This window comes from Phaseolus vulgaris, chromosome 1, assembly GCF_000499845.2.
Source record: "Phaseolus vulgaris cultivar G19833 chromosome 1, P. vulgaris v2.0, whole genome shotgun sequence".
Taxonomy (NCBI): domain Eukaryota; kingdom Viridiplantae; phylum Streptophyta; class Magnoliopsida; order Fabales; family Fabaceae; genus Phaseolus; species Phaseolus vulgaris.
This window is the reverse complement of record NC_023759.2, coordinates 20,967,973-20,987,027: the sequence shown is the minus strand read 5'-3', so window position 1 is coordinate 20,987,027 and position 19,055 is coordinate 20,967,973. Positions and strand designations below refer to the sequence as shown.

Here is a 19,055-nt window from a genome sequence, read left to right as displayed (position 1 = left end):
GAAAAATACCCACCACCACCTTGATAGGGAACTTGATGAGTAAACAAACCACTGTGGATAGTGAAGGCCTCCTGAACTTTGTCAAATTTGGCAGGGTTTAGACCATTACCTACTTACCACAATTTTTTCAAACTTGCTTCATTAACATCTTCATATTATCCTTCTTTTCATAATCAAAATAAATATTTCTTTTTCATTTTACTATTCTCATTTCTCATTTCTTATTACTTTTATGTGTATATAAGAAACTGTAAAATCATTTGAAAATATAGCGATATCCATTTGGATCTTTTGATTCTAAAAGTTAGTTAATAATAATATAATTTTGTAAAAGGACTTACAATTACTTTAGTAACAGTCAATATAAATATCCACTTGACTAATATAGATGTTTTCAGTAAACTTGTTTAACTAGTAAACCTTTTGAGTTAAATTGATGAAAATTGACGTCTGTTCAAATAATGTCTCTTTTAATTGCTTAATAGTTAAAATCCTCACACTATGCTAGAATTTTTTTCACCTAAAACATAACTTGGGTTCAACTAAAACATCAATCTAAAACGACAGCAGTTTGAACTGAAAGGAAAAATTCGATTTAACCTAAACTTTATAAATTATTTGAATCCAAAAATAACCTAACTTCAGTCTACCTCTCTACTGCGCATTCTACTTTCCCGAAAGATCAATGGTATAGCACAAGGCCAAAGACAAGAAGTTCAATTTCATTCATTTTACTCCCAATGGAAATAACTCATTCATTGTATAAAGCAAATGTTGAACCCATCTTTCCCAGAAGAACACATCACTCACTCCTCTTTCTCTATGGAATTGTAAAACTAAGCAACAAATAAAAACTTCAACAGTTGAACAATTTCATTACAATCTTTTCAAACTTTTCTTTCTGGCATCTATCTTCTTCTTGTCCACCAGAGCTTTTGCTTCCTTCTTCTGAGGTGCAGAAGCAGTAGAAATGACTGTAGCAGAAGTAATCACAGAGGTGGCTGCCTGTTCCTGACTATTTCCTCTTGTTGCAGGCACTGGCACTGGTACTGGCAATGCAGCACTCGCTGCAGTGGTTTTAACGTCAGCACTGAGCACAGAGGTGTTTGTCTGATCAACATTCAGAGCAGTAGTTGATTCGGAGATAGCTCCACTCTTGAATTTGGGCTTTGGTTTTGCATGGATTCCAGTGTAAAGCCTGCAAGCCACAATTGGGGGGCAGGGGGTTTAGTAATCAAGTAGGTAAAGTAATGTTAAAATTTCAAAATAGTATGGCTGTACAAACTCAAGAAAATTGATCAAAACTAACAAAATACGTTTGAGTTATGAATCAAAATTCGTGTAAACCTCCATGAAACATAAGCAATGATGTCCTACAGGTCTCATTTGAATTTGAGCAACTAAAGAATCATAAGATTAAATGACGTAGAGCCTTTTTTTGAGGTAGTTTTCAACAGGACACAGCATTTGAGACAACAACTTACTATGCCTGGGAACAAATTCAGAATGAGTCCAAAATAAGGAATGAACTCCTTTCTCTAAAACATCAGAGGTGTTGACCACAAGCTCAGAATGGATATACAGAAGTGTCGGGCTGAAGAACTTCAGCAGATGAAGAAAGCAATCTATTATTTGACTTAAAGGGGGTAGCCCTCAACATAGTACGGTTCAAGTTTCATTTGCCACAAAAGATTCCAAAACAGGGTTAAACAAAGGAGGATGCTATTGAAAAGGAATGCATTTATTATATTTAAAATCCTATCTAACAAAGTATATATACAAATTGCTCTTTAACCAACACCATTCACCCACTAATAGTAGTATTCTAAACTTGGTAAACACCCAATGTTTCACATTAACTTTTCAAATTCCCGGATAAGAAATTATTCGACAGGAATAGCATCATCGGACAACTTACCTAGCATGTCTAGCATACTCGTCATAATTTTCAAGCAGCATTTTACCAGCCTGTTCATTTAGAGCTGATTCTGGAAATGGTTCAATCAATAGACACCTAACAACCTGTTCAAAATGGGAATCAGTGTTAATATATAAAGACCAATCTACCCAAACTTAATAAATGAAGAATATCTAAAGCACTTACAATAAGAACATGACGTAACCCAAGGCTAGGATTCCAATCCTTTTTAAGTGTGTTGACACAAATCTCTCCGTTGGTTGCAATGTTCGGATGGAAAATCTTAGTCAAGAAAAAACCTACAACATTGAATTAAATGGTTACATAAGTTTAACAGCTTTTGCAACATAGAAAGAATATATGTCATTTTGTTAAATAAACAATAAACTCCACCCAATAAAAAAGTTTCAAAAAACAAAGGATAACCAAATTAGAATTCCAAAGCAAAAAACTAAACAGCATAGTTGTCTCAATAATGTAACTAGCAGATTATAAAATTGTCCATAAGGGGAGTCTACAACACACCTTTTGGTGGCGAATGAGGAAAATCATGAGATAGCAACAGCTTCATGCGGAAAACTCCATTCTCATAAGGAGTTCCAGCTGCAAAATTATACTCCGGTTCATCAAATTCTCAACCAAATGATGAGAATGCACAATCGCACAACATAAACATAAAGCTACTTACCCGGGCCTTCAATGTCAGCAAATATAGTTGAAAAGTCATCATCATTTACAACAACTTTAATGCCCTCGGGAGGGGACTCATCGAGATTTTTCAACTCCTTGGCAAGTTGCTTTATAACATTTGGTGGAAGATTTTCATTAGTGGCCTAAAACAAAAAGCACCATATTACAATGTAAGAATATTAAACACCTTAATGGAATAAAAAAACCGTGATAAAAATACATTTAATCATAAAATGCCAGATTGATGACTCATGAACTCTATTAAGATTGCTGTAGTCATATGAGCAAAACATTACTTACCATCGGTACAGAGGCACCTGCTTTGTTCTGACACTAAGGAGGAGTGGCCCTTTTCAAACTGAATTCTCAATTTCTGCTTAGAGCAAAGGATGCAATCACAAAAAGGAAAACTGCCTGCAGAGGCATTTTTATCACGAATGAGTGAGAAGTTGTGTTAAATTATTATGCACAACGATGGGACTCAAATAAAAAAATAAAATATACTAGAATCAACAACAGGGTGAAGAATTGGCCAGAAAATGAATTGTACAGCAAATCATAAATCAAGAATCTCAAATAACCTAAAGTAATCAACTGAAAGAAAACCAGTAACCCACTATTAGTAATTCCCCTTGAGAAAAACCACCAAAACACAAATAATCAATAGTAAGTTGTGAATCAAACTCATTTTGCACAACCAAAAAAATAAAAATTCTTACACACACACACAAGAGGAACGGAACATCTAAAGTTAGCCCCTTCTCAGACACTTAAACACACCAAATAACTGAAAGTAAAAATAAAAAAAATGTACAACCAATCGCTTGAAAAAACCCACACAGACATTTAAACAAAAAAAGCAATAACAACCAAAATTGAGCTCCTGGCCCGAGCATAACAAAACCCTAGAAATACTCAAGATTTTTTATTCTAAGAGAAGGACTCACTTTAATGCAAAGCCAGAAAAATTAAAACAAGAAAAAATTGAAAATTGAAAACCCCTTTTTTGAAACAAGAGAGCCAACAACAGCAGAAAAACCCTACTGGGCAAATGAAACCCCCAGAATCTCAATAATCCCAATCTAACAAGAAACAAACCACCCCACCCCAAAAAAATTACTTGTTTGATTAGAAAAACATCAATTCACAGGACACGACACTTAAAAAATTCCGGGTATCACCACACTTCCAATTGAACACATCCAAATAGAAAAAAAAAATGAATGAAACCCAGTTAGATGAAAAAAAATACAAACCCCACTTGAGCAAAATGAAATGAAACCCAGATGAGGATTCACCTGCAAAGAACAGAAGAAGCTTTTGGGGGTGCCAGAGGAGAGAGAAGAACAAGAGAGTGAGAGAGAGAGAGAGAGAGAGGGGGGTGGGAGGCACAGAAGGGATCCCTCCTTGGAATGAATGAATGATTGATTGGTGGAATTTGAGAACACAAAAGTTTAATATTTATTCACAAACTGGGTATTAAAATGGAGACGCCATTAATTATTTAATTAATTAGCTTTTAAAATATAGTAAGGTCCTTTATTATAAATGTGGAAATAGTAATTTTTTAACAAAATTATTAATTGCTTGTTCGAAAATAATGTAAAAAATTATTATTTTGAAAAGACTTGCTGCTTAGCCCAGATCTCCTGAGTATGTAGACGTTGGGTACTTCTTGTCTACCTAAATTAGAAGATTCCTCACGCGCTCTGTATGAGGGTGCATACCACTTTCAGTTTAGAACCCTAGGATCTATTAACGGTACAAGGATTTCAAACTAGGAAAACAATCAAAAAAAATTTAAATCCTCTTTTCTTTTTTTAGGATTGTATTAAATAAATTTATTGTTTATGGAATAAACGTAAATATTCATTTTATATTTTGAGTTGGTTTAGAACGGAAAAATGAAAAACGTGATTTTTGTTTTTATAAATATGACAAGTAATATCATAAAAAAAAATGAAAAGGTAAAAATAAGATAAACAAAAAAAGTTCATGATAATACTGAAAATGAGGCGACTTCTAATATTTGATACTTGGAGTAAAATATAAATTTTTTTATAAATAGTCAATATGTTAATAATGTAAAAGAATTATTTTAGGAATGTATAGATTTTTTAAATTGCTATTCCTCCACAAGATTTTTATAACTTAAGATTTATTGATTTTTGTCCCTCAAAAAACTTATTTTAAAATTGTATTTATAAATATTGTTATTCAATTGACTAAATAAAATTAAATTCATTATAAATAATTTTTTTTATATTTCACATATTTTAGTATGAATTTAATTATAATAACTTCTAATGCACAAAATTGTATTATCAATTAATTATAAATCTTAAAAGTTTATTTATAAATAATTAAGAGATAACATTTGACTTTGGTTTGAGCGAAAATTTGGTAGAGATAATTGATTTTTAGTGTTATTCTTTGCTTCAATGAAAGCAAGATTAAAAAATATTGAATTGTAGAGTTATTTTTGTTTGAGCCAGAATTGGTTTATTTGAACAAAAATATCACAAAATCAACCTCATGCAGCAAAATAAACATATTTTCAAAGTTTTATTCAAAAATCATTTTAACAATTATAACTTTCAAATCTAGTAATCAAATATAAAATGAGAACGCACAATAAATTTCATTCAATCAAACTACATAAATCTCATCTCAAACTAAAAAATTAGAAACATGCTCAACAAGACACAACCTTTCATGAAACTCAAAATATTGTGACCATATCACCTTCACATCCAGATAATTTATTCAAAGGTTCCATAAAAAAAATATAAATAACTTATCTTACCTGAAATTCCTTATTTCAAGCAATGTTTCAGCTTAAGCAAGAGAACCCTTCAAAATCTAGATACTTAGAGCAAAATATTCAAATATAACTAAATTTAAGTATGAGGTTAACCAAGTTGAAATTATTACTTTTCTCAACTGACTCTACTAAGATTGATGACAAAATCACAAGAAAAAAAAAAGAAAGAATCTTTATAGTACATAGGAACATACGCTGGTTGAAATCACTAAATATGGTAAGAATAAAAAATTCTAATTGGTTTCACTTCAAAAGATGAATTTTCTTTTACTTGCACTAAATTAGACTTTAGAATATGATTGAGATCATGTACATATTTCCTTAATTGTGATACATGAAAGATATTGTCTAGACATTTAAGCAAAGGTAAGTGGAATCCTCACCTAAATAACTCACCATTGTACATGGTGTAGAATGAAACCTGTCATCTTAACTTTCTGGCTTCATTGGAGTCACTCGGGAGCACATATTTGATGAGGTAATTGATGATCGATGTCATTCAACTGAAATTTCATACAATAATATATAAGACATCATCATGGTCCCTACCTGGAGTGTTTAATGTTTCTTAAATCAGAGTCCGATGTTACCCTACTTTCCTTATGCTTGCGAGCTTGAACAAACTTGTCAAAATGGCTGATTAAATTCTTCGCAATATGATATTACTTGTGGAGTAAAGGTATTTTGGCTTAATACTCTCATTGATCTGACTTGTCACCGATTGATAGTCACTGTGACATTAGCTTCTTTACCCCATTTAACGCGCAAGCTTCAATCTTGCAACTAAAGGCCTTATACTCGACTTGATTGTTGGACGCTTAAAGTTGAAGCGAATTGCTTGTTCAAACATGATTTGATCTGGTCCTTCTAGTATAACTCCAACTCTACTACCTTTTTTTTATTAGAAGAACCGTCAACATTCAAGGTCCACCATTCACGTTTTTCACTATTCTAAGGAAGCTCAACGATAAAGTCAGCTAAAAACTATGCTTTCATTGGTCCTCGATTTTCAAAGGTAAGCCCGAACTCAAACAATTTAACTGACTAAGCTATCACTCTTCCAACTAACTTGGGTTTTTGAATAACTTGCTTAATAGGGTAGTCAATGCGGATAATAATGTTGAAGCTCCTGAAGTAATCACTACAAGAAAATCATGAAATAGAAACCAATTTTTAGAGACCAAAATAATTAGTTGCAATAGTAACTAAATTAGAGACCATTTTAGAAACTAAACTAAAAATTGGTTTCTAAATTAGTTTCTATTATTTTCTATTATTGTTAAATAGTTTCTAAATTGGTATCTAATTAGCAACCAAGGTTTTAGAGACCAAATCTAGAAACTAAATATTTGGTAGTTAAAACTTTAGTTGCTAATTAGATACCAATTTAAAAACTATTTAACAATAATAGAAAATAATAGAAACTAATTTAGAAACCAATTTTTTGTTTAGTTTCTAAAATGGTATCTAATTTAGTTACTATTGCAACTAATTATTTTGGTTTCTAAATATTGGTTTCTATTTCATGATTTTCTTGTAGTGAATGTCTTTGTCTTCAAGCTGAAAAAACTATAACAAGGATGAGCTTCTCTATGACTTGATATCTTTCTTCAACCGATTGCAGATTCCAGCTTATGAAGTAGACACTTTTTGCTTTTTCCCTTCTTTATATATCAAGACTGAACATATCGCCAAGTACGAGACTGCTAAATAGAGAATGAGGGTGGAATGTGGAAGAGGACTCACCGAAGTCGCCACAGTCGGATGCATAACATGAATTTTCAACGATGCTTTGGCTAAACAAGTAATGTATTGTCTTAATGACTCAGTTTCACCTTTAACAATGTATTGGAGTGATGCTGAGTCAGTGACAACGGGTTAACTATCGACAAACCGAGTTGTAAATCTTGTGTAGATGGTGTCGAATGAGTCAATGAAATGAGTAGGTAAAGAATAATATTATTACATTGAATTCTTTGATCACTACTAAGGAGACTATCTTGGGTAAAATAAGCTTTCACGTGAGTAGTTGGATCAAATGTTCCATTAAATTTCTCAAAGTTGGCATGCCTTAGAGAATTTGGAAGTTGAGCTTGCATAATGTCATTAGTAAAGGGGTGAAAAAGTATAAAGCTTGTTACCCCACAATTCCTTGTGGTGGTGGTAATGTTTCTGAAGGAATTTGTTGATGTGGTTGAGTAACATGAGTAAGTGTCTAAACACCTGGTATGATTGTGTGGGCCTCCTAATGTTGATTGTGACTAGGCATATTTGAAATTTGACTTTGTTCATTATGACAAGTTAGTTGGGACTTGCTTTCCTGCTCGAGTGTTGGTTGATGTTCCGATCTATGAACTATTCAATTTTGCTACATCTCATGCGGAATAACATGGATCTCCTCACGATGTTGCTGTGGAGGTTTTGCATCTCGGTCTGATCTTGAGCTTGAAAGGTCTCCATGTCTTCACGTATTCCAGTGATGGCATTTTGAATCATAGTTTTGCTCTTCTACATTGCAGAATCGATGATATTTTATACTGTGTTCTCATTCTTTTTCATGGTTGAGTCAATGTGAGCTTTTAGCACTTCTAGGATTGAAGAATCCATAGTAGATTGAGATGAAATGATTGTTTGTCTTTTGGTGAAAACCATACTTTTTGTGGTGTTGGAAAACTTTTACCAGGATACCATGGTGGGCACTAAATGTTCTTACCAGGTTTGGTGTTGAATTGTTCAAGGTGGTGAATCGGAGTTTTTAATGATGACCATCTCCGTCTTGAAGGATTGCGGAGCTTTACTGATAAAGTCGAGTAAAAATCTACTTATAAAAAAACTCTCCGACGATTAAGTCAGTAAGAATATAATAATAATAAGTAGTAAATGAGTATTAAAATATCAGTTATAAATACTCTATGTGATTATATTTATAAACTTAAGAGAGTGAATGATGTGTATCAATAACTACTGCTTTAGTTAGAGAGAATGGTGTCGAGTTTCTCGATCACGTATCGATCACGTATTGATGGTTATAATCGCATTATAATGATTATTAGTGAATCACATTATTAACTGCAAGTGGTTAATATCATATTATTTAATAATATTATTTAATAGATATTAATTATTCCGTCTATTTAGGGCCGCATAGTGTAATACCAAACATACAAAATTATTTAAATTAATTTTATACATAAAGCAATTTCTTACAAACAACTTTATTAAAAAATATATAAATATTTATTGTTTTTTTTTAAATCCTGAATTTGACATTTTTTTAACTATATGATTGAAAAAATTAATAAATAAATAAAATTTATTTCATACCAATGAAATATTAGAATTTCAAATAAATTATTTTAGGAGAAAAATAGTAATTTTATGTCCATTTTGTAAAAAAAAAATTATTAAATTAAATAAAAAATATTAATTAAAAATATTGTCTCTTGATTGAAAAATAAATATTCTTGTATCATTCAAATAGTGTCTTTCAACATTATATTCTTATTTTTAACATTATATTCTTATGGAAAATTTTAAAATTCTATTTTAAATGTTTAAATTTGAATTATTTTGATTTAAATTTATTTTATTTTTAAATGCTTTATTTAGACAAATTAATTTAAATTAATTTATTTCTTAAACATAGTTTCTAATTTATATTTAAAATAAGAAATAGTTATTTTGAAAAGTATTTTAATGAAACAATTGTTTACTTTAAAAAGTAACATTGAGAACTACGTTTTATATAAAAAAATTATTAGATAAAAATTATTTTTAAAGATAAAAGTTAATTAGTTACTAGGCTAAATTAAATATGATTTTATAAATTAAAAAAATTATTAATATTTAAAATAATTTTTATTATTAATAAATAATCTTAAAAAAAAAATTGATATTTAAAGTAGTCTTTTGTTAATTAAATTTAAAACATGAATAATTTTTAAAGTTCTCGAGAAAATTTGTATTAAAAATTGTTTTTCTGCTTTCTATAAACACATAATTAATTATTAATCTCATAGTTAATTATGTCAAGATAAACTAAAACTGAACTTTATTTTGCTTGCAGATAATCAATTTTCTCACAATAATAATTGATTATATTGTTAGAAATTTGTTTTTCAATGTTTCACAATTAAGTAATTAGTTAAAAGAATAATTAATTATATTGATCAAAATTGATTTATTTTAGCTTTTGCAAATAATCAATTATTTTATGTAATGATTGATTATATTATGCAAGCTGAAAAATTAATTTTTTCTAATATAATCGATTAAGTTTAATAATAATCGATTGTATAGATTTAAAATGTTTTTTTGATTATTTTTGAAAACAAAACAATCGATTATAATTAAAAGTAATTGATTCAGTGTCCGTAACATGTTTTTGAAACTTCTTTAAATAGAAAAATATTTCATTGTTATCAGTTGAAATACTTACGAAAGTTTTAACTGCTTTCTTATATAATAGTTATTGAAGAATCATTTTTTACTTGAAAATATCATCAACCAGCATTGAAAGTACATTAGGGTTTTAGATATAATTTTTTAGGAACATTTGTCACTTTATTTGATATTTTTGTTTGTATTTGTAGCTTTGTGATTTTTAGGAACATTTCTCACTTTATTTGATATTTTTCTTCTATTTGTAGCTTTGTGTTGTAATACATTAGTGTGGTGTGACTATAGGTATTTAATGGTATGTGATTGTGTAAGTCGAGAAGAATCAAGATTTTAGATTCACAGGAATGTAGTGTTGCAAAATCGGAAGTTTGTGATTGTGAAACTTGTAAAGTTTGTGAATTTTGTGATTGTAGAACTTGTGAAGTTTCTAATTGTGTTGGTGGTGAGGTTTGTTGATGTATAGATTAAGATGCTTGTGGTAGTGGAGATCCAAATTGTGGATGTGCATAAGTAGTTATTGTCTGGTCTTGTGTAGCAGGAGGCGTATCATTAATGTTTACATAGTTCACCATAAATTTGTCTGAACCAACAACTGATTTAAGCAAGTTCTTGACCCTTTTATGTTTAGGCATATCTGCACATAAAAATGAAATAATCAACTACAATATAATTTAAAAGCTATACAAGTATCATATTGAAAGATATATTAAAAGTGAAAATATATTAAAAGGTTCATACATGTATCATATAAAGGCATAATAGATGAATGAACATATTAACATAAACTAAGGTTATTATTACTCTGACATTAAGTCATTTCATGAAGTTCATCATCACTTTTGTCCTCTTTTAATAATTCACCATCTTTATCATCCTTAAACAATGACAATTGGTCAGAGTTGCTGAATAATTCATTTAAGTCTTGTTGTCGACACGATTCTACTTCACAAACTTCACCATCTTCTTCTCCCATATCATACAAGTCTCGTGGTTTCAAATGGACAACAATTGACCAATCCTTATTCACCTCATCATCTATATAATATACCATTTCAACTTGTGAAGCTTCAATGTGTGGATCATGCTCCTCACGATCTCCCATGGGAATTAACCTTGAAAAATTAATACAATTGAAACCCCAAAGATCTTTTCTCAACCCCCTATCCCTTGTGGTGTCTGTCCATTTACATTTGAATAAGGTAACCTTAAAATGACCATAGTAATTAAGCTCAATTATATCTTCTAATTTGTCATAATATGCCAAATTCACTTGTCTAATGTTTTGATTTGCACCACTTGCAACACATGATGTTGAAGAAGTTAAGAAAACTCCATAATTTTGGGTTTTTAACCCATGTTCTTGACTTTTAGTTCTAAATTTGAAACCATTTACATTAAAGGCATAAATTCTTCTAGCATGTGGTGTTGGACCTTGAGATAGATACTTAAGATCATTTGCAACTGTACTCCAAATGCCTGGGTTAATCTACAAAAATAATTATTGGTGTTAATATATCTTTGAAATTGACATTTCTAACTTGTAAAAACATATTTTACCTACCCTTTAGGGAAAGCAATTCATGAAGTCCTTATTGAAAATCTTTTCTAGCTCTGTATTTGGAATTCTTCTCCCTCTAGACCTTCTTTGTAAATGTTGTCTAAATTCCCTAAGAAATTTGTTTGAAAGCAATATATTGTTAATAATTCCATAAAGGAAAACTTTTCAATATAATTATATTTATATTGAGTGTTAATACTCACATAATGTAAGCTTGAACATTAGGGAAATTAAATAATACATATCAATGTGGTTGCGTTCTCTCAATAGTTGACATCTCTAAAGTTGAAGCAACACTTACAAAGCAACACTTACAACTCTACCAATTGGTGGAAATAGGATATTCAATTATGAAATATCTGTGTTAAAAGAGTCATCCACATGTGAAGTCTATTAGTTCTTGTCACCATCCCTTCCATACATTGAGAGCAAAAGGTGAAAACCTCTTCAGTTAGGTATCCTTCAGCAATGTAACCTTTAGGTTGTGCCTTGTTTCAAACATACAATTTTAAGTGTCCCAAATACCTATAAAATGCTTTTGCAATTAGAATAATCAAACTTTGAACTTAAAAAAATACAAAGGTCCACAGGAAATTTACATTTTTATGGTATACATCCAATGGTAATGTATTGATCCTCCAAGCTTTGTCTCACCAGCTAGGTGAGAAGTTAAATGAACCATGATTGTAAAAAGGTAGGAGGAAATAACATTTCCAAGTGGTAAAGAGTTTGAATCATGCGAGACTTAAGTTTATTAAGATCAAATTGACTTAAACTTTTCCCACATAATTGTCAAAAAAAATGAACACATTTCTACTACCACTGTAGTCATATTGTTTGGTAAAACATTACGTATGGTAATAGGTAGGAATTGTTCCATAAGAATACGACAATCATGACTCTTGAGTTAAAATATCTTTCCACCTTTCAAATCAATACACCTTGCAATATTACTTGAGTATCCATGTGACATTTTAGCATTTTTCAATGTCTGCAAAAACATTTTGTTTTTGGCAATGAAAACACACTTGGTCGAAATCTTCCTTTATCATTTGGCCAAAGTTCTTTCTTTATACCCATTTCTTTAAGAACCTTTCGGACTTTGAGATTATCTTTGGACTTCTTAAGATCATTAAGTAACGTATACAAAACATTATCACACACGTTTTTTTCTCAAAATGCATCAATCTAGATAATGGCATAACTATTGAAGATAGACTTTGATGTCTCCAAATCCATGAAGATTGGTGGAAGGCTTTGTTGTTGCTTGTGTGTGTGGGTTTTTGGTAGTTTGAATTTGTAATCCACTCATAGAATTGATCCAAGGTTATTTGATTTTAAATCCTTTTGAAAAAGATGTGTTTACAAAGAGAAGTGGAAAATCAACCTGTTGAATTATCGTTTCAACCAGTTGTTTTACCCTTAGAGGTTTTTGAAAAGGATTTGAAACTGTTTGACTTTGATTGACTTTGTTGTCAAACCTATTCAATCGGTTGTTTCGAAAAATCAACTAATTGTTTTTCGAATTTTCTTAACAAAATTTTGTTAAGTTAGTTCAATCTATTTTAATTGATTTAAAACTGATTTGAATTTTGCATTAAATGTTTTTAACAATTGATTGGAGTATATATAATCTATTTTACGCTCCTGGTTGTTATTGATTCACAAGATTTCTTTCAAATCAAGTTTTTCCAAGATTGCTTAAGGCTTTGGATTCTTTTCTGAGAGTGGAATTGCATTGTATTTTCTATTTTCAATCTATGATTGTATCAGGTGTGATCATCCCTTTTCTCTTAACAATTGTATTTACGTAATAATTTTTGGTGTGCAGATTCAAAGGGTGTTCAGAATTATGTGTTGTGATTGTCAAAGGTGGTGTGTGTTCTTGAAGGGTTCAAGATCACCACTTTGGTGTGTGTGTTGTAATCAAGGTCTTTTGATTGCATAGTGGAATACTCAGAGGTTTTCTGGGGACTAGATGTAGCTCTTGGCTAAGAGTGAACCAATATAAATTTACTGTGTGATTCTTTGTATCCCTCTTATGTTTAAATCTGTTTTTTGCTTGAAGTTTATAACTGCTGCTATAAACAACCGATTGTTTCACAAAAACAACCCATTGATTTTCTGTTGTTTCTGTGAAAACTATTTTTAAATTCAACTGAACAGATTTCTGATTAATTGATTCTCTCCGGCCTTCATTGTACCTTAAAAATTTGTGAATTTTTTTTTATAAACAATTCAACCCCTCTTGTTTAAGGCCTACAATTCTAACAGTAACAAGTTGGTCTGCCAATAAGGAAGTTTAAAAAATATACTTCTCTTTCTCTATTGTTCTGCTCCAACTTGAACAACATTCTTTCCTTGAGCCCTCTTACTTGTATCTATAGGGTATAATGGTTTTCCAAATGTAACATTGACACCTCAACTTGTTTAAATATGTTTGACCCTGACAAAGGTTTTGGTGCATACCTCAGTTCATTTGTTCCACTTAAAAGATGACGATTCAATTTGAACCTGTGCTCTTTATTTAAAAATCTACAGTGTCCCATAAAGCAGAACAAAAATCAATATTGAGGGACAAAAATCAATAAATCTTAAGTTATAAAAATCTTGTGGAGGAATAGCAATTTAAAAAATCTATACATTCCTAAAATAATTCTTTTACATTATTAACATATTGACTATTTATAAAAAAATTTATATTTTACTCCAAGTAGCAAATATTAGAAGTCGCCTCATTTTCAGTAGTATCATGAACTTTTTTTGTTTATCTTATTTTTACCTTTTCATCCTTTTTTTATGGTATTACTTGACATATTTATAAAAACAAAAATCATGTTTTTCATTTTTCCGTTCTAAACCAACTCAAAATATAAAATGGTTTTCCAAATGTAACATTGACACCCTCAACTTTTTTAAATATGTTTGACCCTGACAAAGGTTTTGGTGCATACCAAAGTTCATTTTGTTCCACTTAAAAGATGACGATTCAATTTGAACCTGTGCTCTTTATTTAAAAATCTACAGTGTCCCATAAAGCAGAATTTTCCCATGCACAACGAACAAGAGTCTGTTTCAAAGTTACAAGTAGGGCAAGAAAGACGAGTGTGCAGACAAATTACCTAGCCTAGGGAAGTCACTAGTTGTCCACAACAAAACCGCTTCGATGTAAACATTTATTTTTTAAATAATCAAACGTTTTCACTCATTCAATTTGTTTATGAGTGGATCTAAGTAAACATCAATGTCATTTCCTACCATTTGTTTTCCATGAATTATCATGGAGAGGATAAAAGATGTTTGGTTCATACACTCCCAAGGATGGTGATTGTATGGGATAAGAACCACTGACCATATACTATGGTTTGTACTCATGTTTCCACAAGGATTGAAGCTATTAGTAGCTAAGCATAGTCGTATATTTTGACGTTCATCTACAAATTTTGAATGCAATAAATTAGATGATTTTCAAGCCTCATAGTCTCTAGGATGCCTCATCAATCCTCTTGATTATCCTTTGATGCATGCCATGTCATAGACTCAATCGTCTTAGAATTTGCAATCGCAGTTTTAATGGAAAGTAAGCCAATATTTTTACGCATTGCTTTATCTTTATTTTTCTAGTTAGACGTTTTACACTGTTTACATTTTTCTCAGCCTTCATTCTCTTCACCCTAATATAGCATACAGTCTTTTGGGCAAACTGATATTTTGACATAATTAAGACCAAGTTTGGTAACCACATTCTTTACCTCATAGAACGAGTTAGGAAACTTAGCATGTTCAAATGCATCATTTAGCAAGTCTAGAATCATGGTAATTGCTTTGTCACGCATTCTACTCATGCATTTGATATGGTACAACTTAAAAATGAATGATAACTTCAAATACTTTGTACAAAGCTTCATATAAGGCTTCATTATTGTCTCTCATCAATCCTACAAAGTTTTATATCCTTGATCACCCACCATATTATTTTGCAGACCATCAACTTCAGTATCCTTGTCATGCCCCGCGCAAACCCAATGCATCATTCAAGAAGCCTTCTATTGGGTTTTGAGATTTCAATAAATCTTCAATGACATTCGCACTTGTAGTGACCATACACTCAGTTCCACTTGCTCCTTCATCGTACAAATTTTGGATGCAATAAATTAAATGATTTTCAGGCCTCAGAGTCTCTAGGATGCCTCATCAATCCTTTTGATTATCCTTTGATGCATGCCATGCCATAAATTCAATCGTCTTAGAATTTGCAATCACAATTTTAATGGAAAGTAACCCAATATTTTTACGCATTGCTTTATCTTTATTTTTCTACTTAGACGTTTTACACTGTTTATATTTTTCTCAGCCTTTCCTCTCTTCACCCTAATATAGCATATAGTGTTTTGGGCAAATTGATATTTTTACATAATTAAGACCAAGTTTGGTAACCACATTTTTTTTTATCAACAATAAGGATTGAACAACAGGAACCACTTAAGGGGTGGTTCAACCCTCATACATACCTAAAAAAATGAGATAAATTCACTGGTCTCCCAAACCAACAAATAGAGAGAGACAAACAAATGTACCACTATAAAACCCGTACAGCCAGTAAAATTTCAAAATTAATCCATACAAATTCAAAACTAACCCGTACAAATTCAAAACTAACCACATTCTTTACCTCATAGAACGAGTTAGGAAACTTAGCATGTTCAAATGCATCATTTAGCAAGTTTAGAATGATGCTAATTGCTTTGTCATGCATTCAACTCATGCATTTGATGTGGTAGAACTTCAAATACTTTGTACAAACCTTCATATAAGGGTTCATTAGTGTCCCTCATCAATCCAACAAAGTTTGTATTTCCTTGATCACCAACCATATTATTTTGCAAACCATCAACTTCAGTATTCTTGTCATGCCCCGCTAATCCAATGCATCGTTCAACAAGTCTTCCATTGGGTTTTGAGATTTCAATAAATTTTCAATGACATGCGCACTTGTAGCGACCATAGACTCAGTTACAATTGGTCCTTCACTGTACAAATTTTGGATGCAATAAATTAAATGATTTTGTTAATTATCAGAGTCTCTAGGGTGCCTCATAAATCCTCTTGATTATCCTTTGATGCATGCCATGTCATAGACTCAATCGTCTTAGAATTTGCAATCGCAATTTTAATGGAATGTAAGCCAATATTTTTACGCATTGCTTTATCTTTATGTTTCTAGTTAGCTGTTTTACACTGTTTAAATTTTTCTAAGCCTTCGTTCTCTTCACCCTAATATAACATACAGTCTTCTGGGCAAACTGATATTTTGACATCATTAAGACCAAGTTTGGTAACCACATTCTTTAACTCATAGAACGAGTTAGGAAACTTAACATGCTCAAATGTATCATTCAGCAAGTCTAGAATCATTGTAATTGTTTTGTCACGCATTCAACTCATGAATTTTATGTGGTACATCTTCAAAATGAATGATAACTTCAAATACTTTGTACAAACCTTCATATAAGGGTTCATTATTGTCCCTCATCAATCCAGCAAAGTTTGTATTTCCTTGATCACCCACCATATTATTTTGCAGACCATTAACTTCAGTATCCTTGTCATGCCCCGCTAATCCAATGCATCGTTCAACAAGTCATCCATTGGGTTTTGAGATTTCAATAAATCTTCAATGACATGCGCACTTGTAGCGACCATAGACTCAATTACACTTGGTCCTTCACCGTACAAATTTTGGATGCAATAAATGAAATTATTTTCAAGCCTCAAAGTCTCTAGGATGCCTCATCAATCCTCTTGATTATCCTTTAATGCATGCCATGTCATAAACTCAATCGTCTATGAATTTGGAATAACAGTTTTAATGGAAAGTAACCCAATATTTTATGCATTGCTTTATCTTTATTTTTCTACTTAGACGTTTTACATTGTTAACATTTTTCTCAGCCTTCATTCTCTTCACCCTAATATAGCATACATTGTTTTGGGCAAACTGGTATTTTGACATAATTAAGACCAAGGTTGGTAACCATATTCTTTACCTCATAGAACGAGTTAGGAAACTTACCATGTTCAAATGCATCATTTAGCAAGTCTAGAATCATGGTAATTGCTTTGTCACGCATTCTAATCATGCCTTTGATATGGTACAATTCAAAGTGAATGATAACTTCAAATACTTTGCACAAACCTTCATATAAGAGTTCATTATTGTCCCTCATCAATCCAACAAAGTTTGTATTTCCTTGATCACCCACCTTATTATTTTGCAGACCATCAACTTCAGTATCCTTGTCATGCCCTGCTAACCCAATGCATCGTTCAACAAGTCTTCCATTGGGTTTTGGGATTTCAATAAATCTTCAATGACATGCGCACTTGTAGCGATCATAGACTCAGTTACACTTGGTCCTTCACCCTTCACTGTACAAATTTTGGATGCAATAAATTAAATGATTTTTAAGGCTCAGAGTCTCTAAGATGCCTCATCAATCCTCTTGATTATCCTTTGATGATTGCCATGTTATAAACTCAATCGTCTTAGAATTTGCAATCGTAGTTTTAATGGAAAGTAACCCAATATTTGTACGTATTGCTTTATCTTTATTTTTCTATTTAGACGTTTTACACTGTTTACATTTTTCTCAGCCTTCATTCTCTTCACCCTTATATAGCATATAGTGTTTTGGGCAAACTGGTATTTTGACATAATTAAGGCCAAGTTTGGTAATCACATTCTTTACCTCCTAGAAAAAGTTAGGAAACTTAGCATGTTGAAATGCATCATTTAACAAGTCTAGAATCATGGTAATTGCTTTGTCACGCATTCTACTCATGCATTTGATATGGTACAACTTCAAAATGAATGATAACTTCAAATACTTTGTACAAACCTTTATATAAGGGTTCATTATTGTTCCTCATCAACTTCAGTATCTTTATCATGCCCCACTAACCCAATGCATCGTTCAACAAGTCTTCCATTGGGTTTTGAGATTTCATTAAATCTTTAATGATATGCGCACTTGTAGCGACCATAGACTCAGTTACACTTGGTCCTTCACCGTGCAAATACCAAGTTTTGTAGTTCCGAGGGTATGTGTTGCATGTTAAGTGTTCTTGAACTACATCTTTGTTTGCTACTTTCTAAAACCACACTTTTCACATGGACACTTAATTACAGGACCATTACCATGTTCAATTGCAATTTCCAAAATCATGTTCAACCCATTTGCATATTCAATGGTGTTTCGAGGTTTACAAATCCACAATTTATCAATTGGCATGACTACAACAAAACAACAAAAGAAAAAATTACTTATTATCTGAGAAGGGGATCATACAAATAATATGTATGGCATACATATATTAAACTAAAGTTAACTCTATTTTATTAGTTAACTAAAATAATGTTGTTCTAAAACCTACATTTACCCAAATAATAAGTAACTACATGTTTGGTAACTAAAGTTAATTATGTTAAATGACATAGAATTAACTAAAAAAAGTACTTAACTAAAAAATAGTTAATTGGGCTGTAAAAAATAGTTTTTTCAAACAGGTAAGAAATAGTTAACTAAAAACCAAACTTACTTGGAGTGATGGTTGTCAAAACTGAATAAGCTACTAGATGATTGTCAAGTTGGAAAATGTCCATT

The 19,055-nt window shown here is 31.2% G+C and overlaps 1 protein-coding gene across 2 annotated transcripts; it reads right to left on the bottom strand.

The window, feature by feature from the left end:
* Positions 1-706: 706 nt before the first annotated feature.
* On the bottom strand, positions 707-4,238 carry LOC137813772 (ubiquitin-conjugating enzyme E2 22). 2 transcript variants are annotated; one of them, XM_068616192.1, is made up of 7 exons: positions 3,865-4,238; positions 2,909-3,022; positions 2,607-2,751; positions 2,444-2,521; positions 2,105-2,217; positions 1,919-2,022; positions 707-1,198 (listed from the first exon to the last, which is right to left on the bottom strand). In XM_068616192.1, the coding sequence occupies exons 2-7, from the start codon at positions 2,909-2,911 to the stop codon at positions 877-879; spliced, it is 765 nt and encodes a 254-aa protein (XP_068472293.1). In that variant the 5' UTR covers positions 2,912-3,022; positions 3,865-4,238; the 3' UTR covers positions 707-876. The 2 variants fall into 2 exon arrangements, with proteins under 2 accessions (XP_068472293.1, XP_068472292.1); XM_068616191.1 differs by having other exon boundaries at positions 3,907-4,086.
* Positions 4,239-19,055: the final 14,817 nt, after the last annotated feature.

Excerpts from the sequence above, each read along its gene's own strand:
- LOC137813772 (XM_068616192.1), bottom strand. Across the intron at positions 2,522-2,606 it reads TGCTGACATTGAAGGCCCGG|CTGGAACTCCTTATGAGAAT; the intron begins GTAAGTAGCTTT and ends ATAATTTTGCAG. Across the intron at positions 2,218-2,443 it reads TCCTCATTCGCCACCAAAAG|GTTTTTTCTTGACTAAGATT; the intron begins GTGTGTTGTAGA and ends TCAATGTTGTAG.